The following is a 20,264-nucleotide window of genomic DNA, read 5'->3' as shown; positions in this document are numbered from 1 at the left end:
CACTAAATTTGTCTTTTGACATCTTTCAAGAACTAATGATAAATTCTTCAAGCACTAATCAAATGAATCACCAAACACAGAAAAATCATCCATAAAAACTTCCACAATGTTTTCAACCAAGCCAGAAAAAATACTCATCATACATCGCTGAAATGTGGCTGGTACGTTGCAGAATTCAAATGGCATTCTTCGATAAGCAAACATCCCGAATGGGCATGTGAAAGTTGTCTTCTCATGATATTCTGGTGCAATTGGGATCTGATTGTACCTAGAATAACCATCTAAGAAACAATAAAAAGCCCTACGCCAATCTTTCTAACATTTGGTCAGTAAATGGTAATGGAAAATGATCTTTTCTTATAGCCGCATTTGGTTTCCTATAATCCACACACATGCGCCAACTTGTAGTTAAGCGTGTAGGAACAAGCTCATTGTTGTCATTTTTAATCATTGTAATTTCGGTACGTTTAGGCACAACCTGCGTAGGACTTACCCATTGGCTATCTGAAATAGGATAAATCATACCAGCATCAAGTAATTTCATAATTTTTGTTCTGACAACTTCTTTCATAATTTGATTTAGGCGGCGTCGAGCATCCACTATTGGATTAACGTCTTCTTCCATTAAAATTCTGTGCATACAAATTGCTAGGCTAATACCTTTGATGTCAACTATTGTCCATCCCAAAGCATATTGATATTTTTCTCAAAACACGAAGCAATTTATCTTCCTCTGTAGGAGTCAAATCAGCTGCAACAATAACTGGCAGTGTTTCTGCAACCCCTAAATGTGCATATTTTAAATGTTCTGGCAAAGGCTTCACCTCCAATTTTGGTGGCTGCTGTCTGGATGGCTGAAGGGGCTGTTTAGGCTCCCCTAAGCTCTCATAAATATTCCTAAACCTTGGCAACTATGCGGGTAGACTGTCCAATGCATAAATATAGTCAATAACCCCTTCATCTTCAAAATCTATCCTAATTTCCTCATGTAAAACCTGCAGCAACTGATCTGAATCTGAATTAGCCTGAAAACTGCTTTGAACCACCCTGTCTAACACATCAATGCACATACACTCTTGCTGTTCAGCAGGGTGTTTTGTTGCCTCAAACAAATTAAATACAACATCTTGGTCTTGAACTCGTAAAGTTAGTGTTCTGGCTTCCACATCAATTAAAGTCCTAGTTGTAGCCATAAACAGTCTTCCCAAAATTATGGGCGTTTTTATGTCTCCATCCATGTCTAAAACCACAAAATCTGCCGGTAAATAAAGATTGTCAACCTTGATGATGAGATCTTCAATAATGCCCCTAGGATAAGTCACTAAACGGTCAGCAAGCTGAAGAATAATTGATGTTGGCTTTAAGTCTCCTTGTCCCAATCGCTGGAAAATAGAAATGGCATTAAATTAATACTTGCACCTAAATTAATTAAAGCATTCTTAAAATCTGAATTTCCAATAGTACAAGAAATATTAAAACTCCCTGGGTCTTTTTTTCTTAGGTGGCATTTGTGTAACAAAACCGCACTGCACTGTTCTGTCAACACAACCTTGTCCAAATATGCAAGCTTCTTTTTGGTGCTGCAAACTTCTTTTAAAAATTTAGCTTAAGATGGGATTTTCTTGATTGCCTCCAGCAATGGAATGTTGATTTGAACCTTGGACAATGTTTGCATAAAATCTTTAAGCTGTTGATCTCTTGCTTTAGGAATTAAACGCTCAGGATATGGTAATGGAGGATTATAAACACGCTCATAAACATATTTTGGGACAGTTTCTACACAATGATGGTAATGGAGGATCTAATTGTCTTATTGATTATCGTGAAGCCTTGAACCTTCCGACCAAAATTGCTTCAAATTATTTTTCTAAAGATCATAATGGTGATCAGGCATTAAGACAATTAGATAGTTTCAATCACGGTGATCAATAATTTAAAGTATGCATGCAATCAATCATAAGCAATTAAATAAAAATCACATATTCATGCTAAGGCTCAAGGCTTCACCCTAACAAAAAGAATTAGTTACACATATGCATAATTTAAATCATAGAAAATATTATTAGAATGAATAAGAATGAAAACACCTTGAATTAGAAAATCTTCAAGAACCCCAGCAATTACTCTCTGTCTCCAAAGTTGCATAAAAGAAAGCGTAGAAAAAAACTAAGAACAGCCAAGCAATATATTTGCTAAGCCATCACACAAACCCTAAAACATAGGTCTCTTATTCCAACTAGGAAACTAAATAATAATAAAATATCTTAGAAAATAAAATCTTAATTAAACTAGGAAAATCTGCCAGGTAACTGTACAGCCACGTTTTGGACTCAAATGTCCTCCAAATCCAGCCCAAAATAGCTTGTTTTAAAGATTAGGACGTTCTGAACACATCTCCAGAAGGCCACAAACCCATCTGAGGTTATCTTGGGCCCCAAAAACGCAATTCAAGTACAAAACGTCATTATTCCAGCACTGCACATCACTCCTTTATTTTATTGCTAGAAAACAACCACTAGGTGGAAAAATCTGATATTTTGACACGATCAAGCTAAGTGACACACAAACATCCTCTAGCTAGAATCACTCCAAAATTCATCTATTTGACCACGTTTTGCTTCAGAGGAAGTTGAAAGTCCTATATTAAAAATACAATTCAAAATTCTTCCAAAATATTAACTAAAATATACTAAGAATATGGTTAAATATATAATATAAAATCTACTAATCAAGAAAGAAATGTCCGCTTTGCCTCATGAGGATGATGATGCTTTGCCAGATTTTATGTCTATCTCAGATACAGGCTTAGGTTCACAGATAATGGATGTGGATGCATGTGCAACCACTGAGGACATCAATGATGAAACTGGATTTGCATCTCCACAGGCCATAATTCATGAAAAAAATTTGGTTAAGGATAAGGTAATTTCTGGTGAGACATTTTATGAGGCGGAGTGCGGTGATAATTCAAATTTTGTATCTGTTACCTTCTTGACTCGGAGGTCTAGCTCGCCTGATTATGATGGTGTTGACACCCAGGTACTACCGACATGGGCAGTGGATTTTAGTTATAGTCCTGGATCTTTGTTATATTGGTTTTATTTGCAATGCAAAACTAAATTAATGAAACCTGTGTTTATTTCAAATAGAAGAATCTCAATCTTCAGTGCTGATGCTTTGTACTGATATTTTTTTTCAGATGAATCTCCGCATGTCCAAATTGGAGTTCTTTTGCAACAGACCCACTCTTGTTGCTTTGATTGATTTCGGCCTGGATTTAAGCTCTGTGTATGACGTGGAAGTTAGTGCAAACACGACTAAGGTTCCAGATGATAAACATTTTATGAACAAAGAAAAGACTGAAGAAAATGGGCGTGTCAAAGGGTTGCTGGGTTATGGTAAAGGTCGTGTAGTATTTTATTTAACCATGAATGTTGACAATGCGACTGTGTTTCTTAACAAAGAGGATGGCTCTTCGTTTGCGATGTTTGTGCAAGAAAGTTTCCTGCTGGATCTCAAGGTGATGGGAATATTGTGATTAACGATTATTTCGATGTGTTGGTTGAAATTTACTACTGTGTGTAGTTTCAGACTTGATATTTTGGGTATCAAATAGCTATGTTACTGACTTGAGCTGTTTGTTTGTTAAGGTCCACCCGAGTTCTCTTTCCATTGAAGGCACCCTAGGAAATTTTAGACTCCGTGATATGTCTCTTGGAGCAGATCACTGTTGGGATTGGCTTTGTAATATACGTAATCGAAGTGTTGAATCCCTTATCAAGGTACAAATAACATCAATTATCAGCTATTGCATTGCAGAGATGATTTTCTTTTACTGTGATATTTCTTTCGTTATGAGAATTTAATCTTTTTTATTTGTTTTGCAGTTCAAATTTAGTGCTGAAGATGATGACTATGAAGGATATGTTTACAGTTTGTGTGGCCAACTTTCTGCTGTCCGCATCATTTTCCTCTATAGGTTTGTTCAGGAGGTATGTTTGGCATTGCTCTCAATCATTTGAATACAGCATTCACAAGGATGTGTTAATGTGTGTAACCTAAATGCTTGAAGTTTATATTTTCGGGTTTTATGTATATTTGTTCTTTGTTTTGTAATTAATGATAAACCATCCTTGAATTATCACATATTTTTTTGGACATGCTAATGCAGATAACAGTGTACTTTATGGAACTGGCCACCCCACATACCGAAGAGGCAATCAAACTTGTTGACAAAGTTGGAGGCTTAGAGTGGCTAATTCAGAAATATGAGATTGATGTAAAGAAATATGGACCACTGAGGTTTTAGAATGTTACGGCAAGAAAGGTTCTATGCTGGAATTCTTGACTGATCTGTCAATCATGGTATTCATTTATATATATAATTACAAGCGTGGACCACACAGTCCCATTTACAGAAAGTATATCAACACAATCAAACTAATTGAGTAATTACAAGGGAAGGAAATCAGCCAGATTCTTGTGAGGGCGGACTTTCTTGTGTTTGCCTAATTTCAGGAGATGACTGAGATGATGGCTTCGTCAGAGGCATATGTTTCTCATCACCCCCCCAAACGAGATGAAACGTAGTGGAGCTTGAGCTTGGGAACTAAAGAATGAAATCGTTCACGAGTGAGTCCCTTAGTATCGGCAAGTTGATGTGCAGATGGGACGTAGTGAGTGCGAAGGACACCAAAGTTGAGCAGCTCCCTAACAAAGTGATAGTCAATTTCGATGTGTCTAGTCCTTGCGTTAAAGATAGGGTTCGCAGCAATATGAAGAGCAGACATGTTGTCAACAAAAATGCAAGGAGGTACACGCAAGGCGATGCCAAGTTCACGAAATAAGTAGCAGAACCAACGAATTTCAGCTGCCGTAGTAGCAAGGGCACAATATTCAGCCTCCGTGCTAGACCTTGAGACAATAGATTGCTTTTTGGCAATCCATTGCTTTTTGGCAGTCCATGTAAGAAGATTAGGTCCAAGAAAGATGCACGCACCAGTGGTAGAGCGACGATCACCAACACTCCCAGCCCAATCGGAGTCCGAGAAACCATAAAGGTTGAAATGGCGTGCCTTATGAAAAAGAAGACCATGAGAGAGAGTACCTTTAACATAGCGGAGAATACGTTTTGCACTTTGTAGATGTGTCGTGCGTGGAGCATGCATAAATTGACACACTTGGTTGACTGCATAAGCTATGTCGGGTCGAGAAAGTGTAAGATATTGTAAGCCACCAACAATGCTCTGATAAGTAGACAGATTAGTTAAAGGGTCACCGTCTAAGGAAGAGAGTCGAGTAGAGGAACTCAAGGGTGTGGGACTCGGTTTGCATGACTCCATATGGAACTTCTTGAGAAGATCAAGTGCATATTGCGTTTGACAAAGAGAAATCGTAGTAGAGGTACGATTAATCTCTAGTCCAAGGAAGAAACTAAGATCACCCATCCGGCGACTATCGAACTTGGAGCACAACACATCAATAAAGGAAGAGATTTCCGTGGCATTATGGCCTGTGATTATGATATCGTCGACATAGATAAGCACAAAAATAGAGGATTGGGAACCATGACGAATAAATAATGAGGCATCAGAGTGGCTATGGAAAAATCCCTGGGTGAGTAAAAATGAAGTGAGTCGCTGAAACCAAGCACGAGGGGCTTGTTTAAGGCCATAAAGAGCTTTATGGAGTTTGCACACATATTTGGGACAGCTAGGATCAAAAAACCCGGGTGGTTGCTTCTTATAGACTTCCTCCTGTAGTATGCCGTTGAGAAAAGCATTGCGAACGTCCAACTGTTGGAGTGTCCAACCAAATGAGACGGCTAAAGAGAGTATTGTGCGAATAGTTGCAGGTTTGACAACGGGACTAAACGTTTCGTCGTAGTCCAAACCTTCTTGTTGATTGAACCCCTTGGCAACTAACTGTGCTTTATGCCTTTCGATAGAACCATCCGCTTTCCTTTTCACTTTGAAGACCCACTTACACCCAATGACATTCATAGATAGTGAATAGGGCACGAGGGACCAAGTATGATTGTGCATGAGAGCGTCATATTCAACTTGCATAGCATGTTGCCAATGTGTGTGCTTGGCAGCCTAAGAATAACTTGAAGGTTCATGAGAAAGTGGATCATTCAAAATGGCAGCTAAGGCATGAGGCAATGGATGTGGAGAAATGCTATAAATAAGTGAATTGATGCTGCAAAATTTGTTATGACCTGGAGAGTGATCAGGAGAAGCTGGTGGTGCTGTGGATGTTGCTGAAATAGGCAATGATGGTGGTGAAATGGCTGCTGTAACATGGGGAGTTGTTGCCATATTGGGAGTTGTTGCTGTGTCAAGAGAAGTTACCATTTGAGGAGATGTTGCCGTAGTTGGAGGTGCTGCCATATTAGGAGTTGTTGGCATATTAGGTTCTGCCATATGAGGAGTGTGCACCAGACTTGAAAGAGGAGCAATTGGCTCAATGAGGACTGGGGCTGGTGTCGGCAAGGAGAATGGAGCAGCTTCCTTGTTCCTGGATGTAAGCTCAGAAAAAGGGAATGTGAGTTCATCAAAGGTTACATTTCGTGAAATATAAACACGACCTGTGATGGGATCTAAACATCGATAACCCTTGTAATGTAAATCATAACCAATGAACACACATTTTACTGACTTAGGCATAAGTTTGTGCTTGTTATATGCCACCAAGTGTGGGAAACATGCATAACCAAATGCTTTGAGCATCTTATAATCAGGAGGATGCTGAAAAAGTTTCTCATATGGAGATATGTTGGCAAGATTCACGGTTGGCAGCCGATTAATAAGATAGACGGAAGTAGAAAAAGCTTCAGCCCAATAACTTGATGGAAGTCGAGATTGAGTCAATAAACACAACCTTTTTCAACAATGTGGCGATGTTTTCTTTCGACGACGCCATTTTGTTGAGGTGTATAAGGACAAGAGATTTGATGCCCAATCCCATTATCACGAAGAAATTGCATGAATAACCGACTTGTGAATTCACCACCACCATCCATTTGCACCATTTTGATATTTAAATTGGGTCGATTTTCAATTATCCTTTTAAACCCAATAAAGGTGGCAAGCACATCGGATTTTTTGAGTAATGGATACAGCCATACGTAAGGGGTGTGATCGTCCACAATGGAGAGATAAAATCTATATCCAAAGTTTGACAAAACAGGTGCCGGTCCCCAAAGATCCAAGTGCAATAATTCTAAAGGTTTTTTGTGTATGAGAAGTGCAATTAGAGAAAGGTAATCTGCAAGATTTTCCCATGGGACAAACATGGCAAGTTTTATTAGAATCAATCTCACCACTAATAGGTAAATGGTGTTTATTCAAAATCATCCGAAATACATGATAAGACGGGTGTCCAAGGCGAGTATGCCAAACGTCCTGAATCGTCTTTTCCCCATAGAAAACTATTTTCTCTGTCACTTTTGGGGCTGCACGGATGTGATAGAGACCATTGAAGCTACTGCCAACTAGAAGAACCTTCCCCGTCTTGTTGTCCTTGACACAAAAACCATAAGCATTCATGATGAAATAACAATCATTATCATGACAAAATCTTCGAATAGATAATAGATTTTTCCGAATGGCTGGAACACATAAGACCTCTTTAAGATGCAATGAACTCGATGGTGTGCATAGCTTTCCATCCCCAATATACATAATAGAAAGGTGAGACCCGTTACCAACAATGATAGAATCAATACCTGCATAAGGTTGCACGTTGGTGAGTGCACGAGGATCAGAAACCATGTGGTGGGTTGCTCTGGAGTCAAAACACCAATCAATTGGTCTGAGATAGCACCAGAGTGATCAGCCGTGTAGGCATAGTTGCCTCGTTGAGGGCAAACACGAGAATTATGACCATCCTTTCCACATTGTTGGCAAGGGACATCGAACTGAAATGCAGAGGGATTTGACGGTGTCGGGAGCAGCGGTGGACTATTATCCGGTGAAATTGGATTATTTCGTGGGTTTCCATAATACAAGATGCCATTTGCATTATTATTTTGCGCCCATTGATTGCCACCATTATGGTTGTTCCATATTCACGGTGGTCAAAGTTGTCACGCCCATTGTTCCAGTTACGACCACGACCACGTCCACGTCCGCATCCGCGTCCGTGTCCCTTGTAGTTGTTGGTTTGAGGCCTGTTGTGTGGATGATTCTAGGCTACCCGATCTGTGGCAAGTGCAACTCCGTTTAATAATGAAAGTGCTTCCATTCTTTTCTGGAGTTGTTCCTCTTGAAGGAGTAGATCAAAAAATTCATCAAAAGTGAGAGTTTGACGAAGATGAAGGGAAGTGGTGAACTCTTTATACTCATGACCCAGACCATCCAATATATATTCAATTAGTTCGCTGTCTGTCATCGATGTTCCAGCGGATGCAAGAGAGTCAAAAAGTGACCGGGCATGTATAAGATAATCAGACATTTGTTGATCCGGAGTCCTTTTGAGGGTACAAATTTGGTCCCTAAGGGTTCTTACATGAGTCTTAGAGAGAGGAGAGAGCCTCTTTTCGAGAAGAATCCAGGCTTCGAAGGCAGTCGAACATGGAATGAGAAGAGTCTTTATTGAGGGAGATGCTGTGGCCTTGATCCAACTGAGCACTAGCTTGTCTTTTGCGTAGAGAGGATTGAGTGAGCCATCAGATAAGTTCTTGGCAGGTTTATCTTCAAGTTTAACAATAATACCAAGATCATGAAGTTCGAGAACATCCTCTAATTGTGACTTCCAACTAAGAAAATTTGTGTGATCCATTGGTGTGTTGAAGAGATTAGATATATTGAAGGAGGTAGGAAGAGCAGAAGTGAAGCCCGCCATGGTAGATTGAGTCAGACTGTCAGAGGTTCGAGATGCACCAGATGCAGCGGAGGAGAGAGCCGAGTTATCAGGGTTTGCCATTGATGGTTAGCGAAAGGAAAGAATAGGATCGACTGTTTGGGTGTTAGCCCTTTTAGGGCTCTGGTACCATAAAGAAATATGGACCACTGAGGTTTTAGAATGTTACGGCAAGAAAGGTTCTATGCTAGAATTCTTGACTGATCTGTCAGTCATGGTATTCATTTATATATATAATTACAAGCGTGGACCACACAGTCCCATTTACAGAAAGTATATCAACACAATCAAACTAATTGAGTAATTACAAGGGAAGGAAATCAGCCAGATTCTTGTGAGGGTGGACTTTCTTGTGTTTGCCTAATTTCAGGAGATGACTGAGATGATGGCTTCGTCAGAGGCATATGTTTCTCATCATGATGGAGCTACAGCATTGAAGCTGGACCTGTCACTTGATACTTCAATAATCTTTGTTCCAAGGAATTCAACAAGCAAAGAGTGCGTGAGAAATTGAGAACTGCATGGGAATTTCCAGTTGAGAGTTTATATAAATTTTTTGAAAATGGTTATCTGGTTCAAGTTTCAAATAGTTGGCAGATGAATAGTTTTCATTAATTGGAGGGGCATGGTTCTGGTGTTACTGAAGACTGATGAATTTTTGGTGATACTGGTGGTGCTGCTCAAGATTGTCGCTTTATGTCTGGATTTTGTATTTTCAAAGTCAAATACATTTGTTATAGCAGTATATAAGATTGACATTTGTCTCCATGTTTTATCTAATTGCAGTTTCATTCAACTTGATCTGGGACAGCTAAAAGTCACAAATGAACTTAGTTGGTATGGTTCCCCTGAGAAAGATCCTTCAGCTGTCCATATTGATGTCCTTCATGGTGAGGTAGGTGATTTTATTTCTTCTTTCTTGGACGTGGTGGTTTTTATTTCTTTTTCTTGGACATGATGACTGAAATTACTGAACTAATTTTTACTCTGACATAAACTTTCAGATTATGGGGATCAACATGTCTGTAGGAATTGACAGTTGTTTGGGAAAATCAATGATACGAGAAGGCAAAGGACTTGATGTTTATGTGAGGAGAAGTTTGAGGGATGTCTTCAAGAAAGTTCCCAACATTTTCTCTTGAAGTGAAGGTAACTTTTGTGTGTGAGATGTAAAATTTTTTATTGAATTTATCCTGATAATGGTGTGGCAGATGATAACACATCTTTAGTAGGCATTACGATATTAATTTTTTTTATTTTTTTATATTTTTTTTTTTGGGTGGGGGGGAGGGGATTGGTTGGATCTTATGGGGGAGTTCATCCTGTATTGATTGTTAGTTGATACATGTACATGATATTAAGTGCATGGGGTCATAATATTGTTTCAAACGGTGGACAAACGTGGGAATTGCTGAGCATTTTGGACCAATCCTTTACATTTTTAGTACTCAATATATGGTGATCTAACTTACTCATCCTCCTTTGGACCCCTCCATTTGCTCCATTGTTGTTATTGCATATTTTTAACTTTGTATGATTCCCTATATATATGTTTCTATAGAGTGATGCTTCTATTGAGGGATGCCTCACCTTTTATTTCAATGATCCAAACCATCTAACTTTAGGTATTCTCTAAATTATCATCGTTGCAAAATATCACTCAAATCCGAAACCATTTAGCCACTTAATTAAATGGTTGTCATTTAATGTTTCCTTGAAATAACGTATTCTATTTTCTTGGGTACAACGAGATGTCTTAGTGGTTTCGGATTTGTCTAACCTTTTGCAAGGATGATCGTTGAGCAGGACCTACAAGGTATCCTGCAATAGAAGGGACTCTAATTATACACACACACACACACAAATTGTTAACTTTATTTATACTCTCCGAAAAGTGAAACATTTGTGGACAAGAAATCGACGTTAATAGTTTTGTTGGCTCTGATTGTGATCTTGTGTGTTCTGTATTGAAATCTTGACCCTCTTTAACTATTTTTAGCCTTTGCTTCTGCATGTGGCCTATACATGGTTCGGTTATATTGGGTGTGCATGGATAGTTTCGGTGTTTGCTTATTCAGCTTTATTTTATTTTATTGTTCTAAGTATTTTTTCCCCCCTTTTTATATGGCTCCATAGTTGAATGAATGGGTTTTACTTTTCTAAATTTCAAATCGGTCTTGAATTGATGCTCTTCAGGCTTTTAGTTTATTGGATTTTTATTCTGTTATCATGCAGTGTCATATTTTTCTGGTGATTCCTTCCCTTTGATTGTCTTCTAGCAGGTTGGATTATTGCACAGTGTCATGTCTGACAAAGAATATAAAGTCATTCTGGACTGTGCATACATGAACTTATGCGAAGAGCCAAAGCTTCCTCCCAGTTTCTGTGGTGGTAAATCTGATTCAAAGGATACAATGAGACAGCTGGCTGATAAGGTCAACATGAACAGTCAACTCCTACTATAAAAAACTGTTACCATAGTGGCAGTTGTAATTGATCATGCCCTGTTGGAATTGTATAAAACGGCATTCATGCGGAGTCTCTTTTTGCTCATGCCCTGTTTGGGTACAGCTCATTGTATTTCGTTTACTTCCTTTATTGTTGATCTATTTGGGGAAGATACTCTCCTTGTTCGTTCAAGTAGTTCTGTTTTGTGTAACAGTGTGTATAGATGCTATATTTAATTATTTTTGGTTTCTTGTGATGTCTTCAGGCCAGTTCCTCCTTCACAGGCGGTAATGGCAGTGAGTAATGCTTACGGGCGTGTGCGTGAACCAATTGGTTTTAATCTCATAGGCTTGTTCTCTGCTATTCAAGGATTTGGCAGGGGTGATTCTGATGTTGGTAGTGATTGTTCTCTTTGGATGCCTAGCACCACCCGGTTACACAGCATTGGGTTTTATAGCAAATATAGGGAAAGAGCAGCCACCTAATCATATTGTTTATTGCATACGTTCTGATCTTGTTACATCAACAAAATATTCAGAATGCTTATTTTCTTCTGCATCAAATCCTCAATTTGCATCTGGATTTAGCATCTGGCGCATGGAGAATGTTCTTGGATCATTTCATGCCCATTCTTCTACTGAATGCCCTTCTGAAGACAGTTGTTGTAACCTCAATCATCTTCTTCTTTGGAATTGGAATCAGCATCGGTCTAGAACCTGCCTCAAATTTGGCTATTGATAATAACTATGCAAGTCAGCAAACCAGAAACCAGACGGGAAATTCTTCTGGATGGGATATAGTCAGATCAATTTCAAAGGCAATTAATTGTTTTATGGCGACCCCCAACTTTGAGAGAATCTGGTGGGACAAGGGTAGTGACCTCTGCCGACCAGTCTCAGTATGGAGGCCCATCGCACGTCGTGGCTATGCCATATTGGGTGATTGCATAACCGAAGGGTTAGAAATTTTATCTTTGTGTGTTCTTTATCAGGTTTAGTCAGTTGAATTTTTGTTGTTATTGTAAGTTTTGTTAACCAGCTTGTGTTCTTTATTTTTTTTTTTCAGCTTAGAACCTCCAGCTGTGGGCATTATTTTTAAGGCTGATGATCCTGAAGTATCTGCGAAACCCGTACAATTTACTAAAGTTGCCCATGTTGTAGGGAAAGGTTTTGATGAAGTATTCTTTTGGTACCCACTTGCTCCACCTGGTTATGCTTCTCTTGGATGCATAGTCTCCAGGATGGATGAAGCCCCATCTGTTGATACAATTTGTTGCCCTAGGATGGATCTTGTTAACCAAGCTGATATTCTTGAGGTGCCAATTTCAAGATCTTCAACTTCAAAGGGATCTCAATGCTGGAGCATTTGGCGAGTCGAAAATCAGGTTGGGTTTCTATCTTTCTTTATTCAGTTTATTTGATTTTGTGTGAGGGAGGTTTTTTGAAGGGACTTGAGACATAAACTAAAGATCTAACCTAAACATAACTGGTGGCCACAGCCTATACAAGAAATTAAGTTACATTCAGCTCAAAACCAGCACCTAATCAGGTTGAATGACACTAAAAGAAGTATCCTAGATATTTCGGTCACCAAAGTTCTTCAAGAAGCTAAATATTGATTCTGGCCCCAATTCCACTTCCCTGCCTTGTGATCGAATGTCCTGTTATTTCTTTCTATCAAAAAAGGAAAAACAAAAAACAAAAAGAAAAACAGAAAGAAGCCAAATCTTGTTAGATGAATATTTAGTTATTTGTAAGTCTAAATCTGTCATGTAAGTATGCAGCTGCCATGCCTGAAGTTTTGTAAAATTATAAGAGAACAGTAATTTTTGCCTCAATATGAAGTTTTTATTTTTATTTTACGATGATGTGTTTATTGTGCCATAACTGAATAAGTTTTTACATAATTTGGAGAGCTCTTCTGTTTCTGCAGGCCTCTACTTTTCTTGCACGGGCTGATCTGAAAAAACCATCAGGCCAATTGGCTTATCCTATTGGTGATTCCATGAAGCCAAAGACTAGGGAAAATATAACTGCAGAGGTGAAGCTGAGATGCTTCTCTTTAACTGTTCTAGACAGCTTATGTGGAATGGTATGTCTTATAAACACATTTCTAAGTCTGGAAACTGATGTAAAGATGGTTTTCATTTTCATACTGATATGGTTATATTTCGATTTTCAGATGACACCACTGTTCGACGCGACAATCACTAATATCAAGCTTGCAACACATGGTCGACTGGAGGCTATGAATGCAGTACTGATTTCCTCAATTGCTGCATCAACCTTCAATACTCAATTAGAATCATGGGAGCCACTTTTGGAGCCTTTTGATGGAATATTCAAGTAATATATTTGCTCTTTCTATTTGATTTTGAGTTCAGTTAAATTTTGTTTTACTCAGGAAATATTTTTGTTGACTTTTCACAAACTTTTATTGGGAGTGTTCTTTCATGGAGAAAACAATTAGAACTTGAACAGAAAGCAATGAAGATAAGTGAGGTAATACGTGGGGTTGATTTGTTGTGCGCCTATGCGTCCTGCATTTCTATTCTTTGTTTTTTTTTTTTTTGGGGGGGGGGGGGGGGGGGGGTGGGGTGGGGTGGTGGTTTGCAGGAATCTGGTGGTCTATGTGGACAAGGAGAGGACCAGACTTTCTCTGCATTGGATGAAGATGACTTTCAGACTGTAGTAGTAGAGAATAAACTTGGGTGTGAGATCTATGTGAAAAGAGTTGAGGAAAATTCACAGAGAGTGGACTGGCTACATCATGGTGACTACATTTTTATATGGGTGCCGCCTCCAAGGTTTTCTGATAGGTTCAACGTTGTAGATTATTATGTTGTTATATAGATCCACGAAGCCAAGGTTGTAACTGGTTAAATTTTTTTTTTTCTTATCTTAAAACTTTTTAGCATTTTGTTTCCTACGATCAGGAGATAAGGTTGATTCTTTGTTTGCAGGGTTAACCTGGTAACAGCCATAACTTCTTCTTTGCTTTGCGCCTTGTTGTTGATAGTCAACCAACAGATCATCAAAAACTTTTCCCTCAAAGTGCAAGGACAAAATGTGTTAAGCCTGCAGTTTCAAATTTCAATAACTTGAATGAAAGCACAGCGGAATGGAATGAACTTTTCATATTTGAAGTTCCTTGGAAGGTATCTGACATAGTGCTGTTTTTTACTCTTTCCTCCCACACTTTTATTCTTTTAAGTTTCCAAGCTTGAGAGTGCAAGTGTTGCAGGGCCCAGCAAAACTGGAAGTAGAGGTGACAAACCTTGCAGCAAAAGCAGGAAAGGGTACGTTCTACTGGCAACCTTCCCTGAATTATGCATTCTTTCTTGTTTTGAACTTGCATTCACATTTTCTTATTTATGCACTTAGGTGGTTGATTCACATGTTTATCTGGAATTAGTAAACCTTGTATTCAAGAGGGGAATGAAATATTCAGCATATAGAATATCTTTTCCCACAGCTACTACATATACATTTATTAATCAGATGTACGGTGTACCTGACAAATGTATCATGATTCTTTTGAATCATTTCCTGTTTTTCTTTATCTTTTTTGGTTGGATCTTTTGGGCCTTGTCATGCAGAAGGATATGATACTGCATATTAATAATTATTTATCCTGCTTTCTTTGCAATTTCTCACTGAATAATAATCATCTAGAGGAAAATTTCTCATGCATTTATTATGGTCTCAATACAATGATACAGGTGAAGTTGTGGGTGCCCTCTCATTTTCTGTTGGGCGAGGTGCAAATATGTTGAGGAAAATAGTTCAGTTAGGGGGTTCCATCAAGGTCAGGATGTTCAGAACATAGTATCACATCCACTAAGAGGCAGGGTGAGCATGTTTCACCTTATTTGTGCATTGATTGGTGTCATTGGTTGTGCACATGTAGTTAGGAATTGACTTCTTTTTCATGCTTCTTTGATGTTGTGCTTTGGTTGTACACATGGACGAATGTGGATGCCTGCTGATTTCAACTTCTTATTTTGAGAGGAAAACAATTCCAAGTTTTCGAAGAGATTTGGAGGCTGAATATGTAACGGATAAAGACATTGGTTTCTCCGTCGGACTTGGCCCAGATGGTGTTTGGCAGAACATTCGGTCATTGCTTCCATTGTCAGTTGTCCCAAAATCGTTACAGAATGGTTTCATGGCTTTGAAATTTGTTATGAAAAATGGCAAGAAGCATGCAATTTTCAGGGGTCTTGCAACAGTTGTAAATGAGACCGCTGTTAAGTTGAAAATTTCATTATGTCATGCATCTCGAATTCAAGGTCGTGATTCCTCTCTTGGAAGAAGTGAGAGCATAAATCCTGGGAGTTCTTTTATTTTGCCTTGGAGAAGTACGTCTAGTGATTCTGACCAGTGCTGACAAATATGTCTTTCTGTTGATCATCCTCAGCCTCCAAATTCATGGGGTTCTCTCGCGGCAATGGGTATCGGTTATACATATGGAAAGGACCTGACTGTTATAGATCAGGTTTCACTTTCTAGACAATATACTTCAAAGCAGGAAAATAAGATGCCAAATGTTACTTTCAAGTTGAGTCAGCTTGAGAAGGATATACTTTTGTGTTGTACTAGTACCATAAACAAACAATTTTGGCTTAGTGTCGGGGCGGATGCCTCGGCACTTCATACTGAACTGAATGCACCTGTTTATGACTGGAGAATATCTGTCCATTCTCCTAGGAAGTTGGAAAATCGCCTTCCCTCTCCGGCTGAATTCACAATCTGGGAAAGAACACTAGACGGAAAATGCGTTGAACGACAGCATGGTATTATCTCTTCACGTGGGGGTGTACATGCATATTCAGCAGACATTCAGAAACCTTTGTATCTGACGTTGTTTGTCCAGGGTGGTTGTGTCCTGGAGAAGGTACTAGCTCTGTCTAAATATAAGTAACATGCTTGTTATATCTACATACCATTGTGAGTTTAATAACTATGGTTCCAATGACCATGTCTCATCATTCTGGATGGTTCACCAGAAAAGTAAAAGGTTTGTGCTTCCGAGAAAAGATTTCTTTGATATTTTTTGTTTGGTGTTGTCAAAAGTTGTTATTGTACTGTTGTTCCCAAAAGCTCAACCTGTTAGGATATAGGCAGATTCATATAATATTCAACACTCCTCCCTTGTGGATTTCTATCTACCAACATAAAGCCCAATACGTAGTTTTCAATGTACATGTGGAGGTTTTAATTGCAAGGATTCCAACTATGAATCTCTTGTTATGCTATGTTAGGTTTTTACCATATGGGCCAAATTTTGTTTTATACTTTTGTTCTTTTTCTACTACTATGTTTTGGTGTACACCCAGCTATCTGGATTAGGCTAAATTGAATATGTTTTGGTGTTCTCATCTCAACTTTGTTTATGTTCCTTATATATATCGTGAACCCCATCAGTTATGCTGGAAATAATTTTTGTATGATGTTTCCTCATATTTTTTGTTCTACACTTGTGTACCATTTATAATGTTCTACTACTAGTGACCCCCAACTAGCTGTTATCTCTAACTCTTTCTTATTGGAAAATTTAAACATTTCTTGTAACTAATATAACAAGTATTTTATTAATTATCACATCCATGATCTCCATTACTATATATTTGCAGGAGACTGCGCGTGAGTATTGAACGTGACATGGGAGGAACCACTGTTGCACCCAAAACAATAAGATTTTTTGTTCCATACTGGATTACTAATTATTCATCTCTTTATTTGGCATATCGAGTGGTAGAAGTAGAACCTTCAGACAATGCAGATACGGACTCCCTAATGCTTTCTAGGGCAGTCAAGTCTGCAAAAACAGCCTTGAGAAGTCCCACAAACTCTATGGACAGAAAGCATTCTGCCACAAGGAGAAACATCCAAGTACTTGAAGTTATTGAGGACACTAGTCCTGTTCCTAACATGCTTTCTCCACAAGATTATGCCAGCCGTAGTGGGGCTTCGCTGTTTCCATCTCAAAAAGATGTGTATTTGTCCTCGCGAGTGGGGCTTTCTGTTGCCATTCATCCTTCAGACATTTACAGTCCTGGGATATCTCTTTATGAGCTGGAAAAAAAGGTGATTTCAATAGAGCATCAAATTGTATTAGGATATCCAGTTTCCTTCTCACGAGTATTGCTTCACACTTGCTGAAATTTGTTCTCTATCATATGATCTTTGAACTTTCTTTTCCAGGAAAGGCTTGATGTAAAAGCATTCAGTTCAGATGGATCCTATTACAAGCTTTCAGCGAGACTGAGCATGACCTCAGACAGAACAAAGGTTGGATTAAATATCTTGTGACTTAAATCTTTAATGTTTCTCCACTGATGAACTGCTAGGAAGAATGTGATGAGGGACTTGCCAAATTAGTCCGTAAAACATTAGCTCTGAAGCCTGTTTACAGAAAATAAGATGACCCGCCTTAAGAAAAATGATGAAAGATTATCTTCACCGGGCCATCTGCATGTTTAGAATGGAGAGAAGGTTCCTTACTCCTTAGTAAAAGCTGTTGTTGTTAGTCCCAATTTTTTGTGCTCGATGGTACTGATAAGATATGCATTTGTCAAGTTTCTTTGGTATATGGTAATAATAATAAACAACTGCTCAATGGTTAATATTCAGGATGTGCACTTCCAGCCCCACACCTTGTTTATTAATAGAGTTGGTTACAGTCTCTGCCTGCAACAATGTGATTCTCAGTCTGTGGCATGGATTCATCCCACAGATTCTCCAAAGCCTTTTTGTTGGCAGTCTAGTGCCAAAGTTGAACTGTTGAAGGTCTTTTATAATCATTATTAATCTCTCATGTTCGCTAATTATGCATGAATAGTATACATCATCTGAATCCCATATGGGATTTATTCTTCTTATCAGGTGCGGGTGGATGGTTACAATTGGAGTGCACCATTTAGTGTTTGTAATGAAGGTATCATGCATGTTTGCTTGAAGAAGGATGCCAGAAATTATCTACTTCAATTTCGAATAGCTGTAAGAAGTGGAGCAAAGAACTCAAGCTATGAAGTCATTTTCCGTCCAAACCCTTCCATGAGTCCTTACAGGTAACAGTTCACTATGTCTTATGAAAGCCTGTGAAATGGAAAGAGAGAATGTAGTTCTCATAAGGTATCATAAGATAAGAAAAATAATTCTTTTTGACTAAAGTGAAATTTGTTGAACTTGTAATGTCTGTTCATATGGAAGTTATCTCAGTACAGTACAATAAATACATACACATGGTTTCTTCTCCTTTACTTGTATGCATGTCTTCTTTTGTTTTTTGGTCCACTGCTGATAGTTTTCTATCAACGGGATTGAAAATCGTTCCATGTTTCTACCCATCCGAATTCGGCAAGTGGATGGTACCAATGATTCATGGAAATTTCTTCTTCCCAATACAGCAGCTTCCTTTTTATGGGAAGATCTTGGCAGAAGACATTTATTAGAGATCCTGGTAGAGGGGGAAGACCCAATAAAATCAGAGAAGTATGATATATCTGATCACCAACCCATTCATGTGTCCTGTTTTCAGGTTCAAACTTAGAATGCGAGGGATACAATTGGATAACCAGTTGCCCCTTACTCCAACACCTGTTCTTTTTAGACCACAGAAAGTTGGAGAAGATACTGGCTATATCTTGAAACTTTCAATCACAATGAAATCAAATGGGTCGCTAGATCTATGTGTCTATCCATATATCGGTCTCCAGGTAAGTATAAGAAAGTTATCATTTCCCAATAGAAGGTTTTCTGATTATTTTTTCTCCAATTTATATTTAATTATATGCAACTGATTATTCAGGGACCTGAAAACTCTGCCTTTTTGATATACATTCATGAGCCAATCATTGGCGCCTTCATGAGATGATTCAGCAGGTCAACCTCAGTCGGTTGTCTGATACTCAAACAACTACTGTTTCTGTTGATCCGATTATTGAAATTGGGTATGGATGGACTTCTAAAATTGTCTTTTCATTGTTTTTCACTACATTTAGTCATAATTCCCTTAAATAATGCTACTTGTACTTGCAGAGTTCTTAGCATTTCAGAGGTTCGATTCAAAGTGTCAATGGCTATGTCACCTAGTAAGCGGCCAAGAGGTGTCCTTGGATTTTGGGCATCTTTGATGACTGCGTTGGGGAACACTGAGAATATGCCAGTAAGTGTTGGTATTCTTCCTCCAGCTGTTTTGTGATTTCATGGTTTTTTATTATTTTCTGGAATTCATCCTAGAAGATTTTGTCTGGCCTAAGTACTTACATATGTTATTTTAGGTGAGGATAAACCAAAAGTTTAACGAGAACGTGTGCATGAGGCAGAGTTACGTGATTGCTTTAGATTGTCATTCGAATTAATATAATTTCACATGATTGCTTAAAATAGAATATAAGTAATGGCAAAGGTCTTTTTGGTTAGGCCTGTGCACGATGTTTTATCATACATACAATTTTTTAAGGTTGCAACAGTGTTACGTTCTTATGATACATGTGAGGGATATAAAACAATTATTGGTCTGCATATTTTTGTGGGAAGTTGTTATTGATTTTTTTAAATTAACTAGTTCAAGTAAATTTGTTTATATATGGTAATGAAAATAGCAAATGCAATGTACCATACTCTCCTTGGGTTGTACTTTTCCAGCTCTTGCTCATTGCAATTTCGACACTGATGAATCTCAGTATTAATTTATAGCTATATACGCTGGACTATTTGTATTTATTTTTAGGTAAAGTACAAAAAACTACCTCAACTATTGATGTCACGACACTTTCATACCTCATCTTTTTAAAATGACAATGTCATACCTCATCTTACGAATTTGTGTCAATGTCGTACCTCCGTCAGTTTTTCTGTTAATTTTTCTGTTAAGTGCTGACATGGCTAGATAGGGGGCCACTCACTAATCCAACAAGATTAAAATATAATATTTTAATAATTAAA

General features: G+C 38.3%; 1 protein-coding gene and 1 pseudogene across 1 annotated transcript; one reads left to right on the top strand and one right to left on the bottom strand.

Annotated features, from left to right (window-relative positions):
- The first annotated feature begins 1,783 nt into the window (after positions 1 to 1,783).
- On the top strand, positions 1,784 to 19,841 carry LOC126609110 (uncharacterized; annotated as a pseudogene).
- On the bottom strand, positions 7,288 to 9,356 carry LOC126606888 (uncharacterized). The gene is made up of 2 exons (XM_050274279.1): positions 7,730 to 9,356; positions 7,288 to 7,523 (listed from the first exon to the last, which is right to left on the bottom strand). Exon 1 carries the CDS (start codon positions 8,926 to 8,928, stop codon positions 8,191 to 8,193), a length of 738 nt encoding a protein of 245 aa, XP_050130236.1. The 5' UTR covers positions 8,929 to 9,356; the 3' UTR covers positions 7,288 to 7,523; positions 7,730 to 8,190.
- Positions 19,842 to 20,264: the final 423 nt, after the last annotated feature.

This window comes from Malus sylvestris, chromosome 16 (assembly GCF_916048215.2).
Source record: "Malus sylvestris chromosome 16, drMalSylv7.2, whole genome shotgun sequence".
In the NCBI taxonomy this organism is placed as follows: domain Eukaryota; kingdom Viridiplantae; phylum Streptophyta; class Magnoliopsida; order Rosales; family Rosaceae; genus Malus; species Malus sylvestris.
This window is presented reverse-complemented; position numbering and strand designations above follow the sequence as displayed.

Bases quoted from the DNA above. Each gene is read 5' to 3' on its own strand.
- LOC126606888 (XM_050274279.1), bottom strand. From the start codon at position 8,928: ATGGCAAACCCTGATAACTCGGCTCTCTCCTCCGCTGCATCTGGTGCA.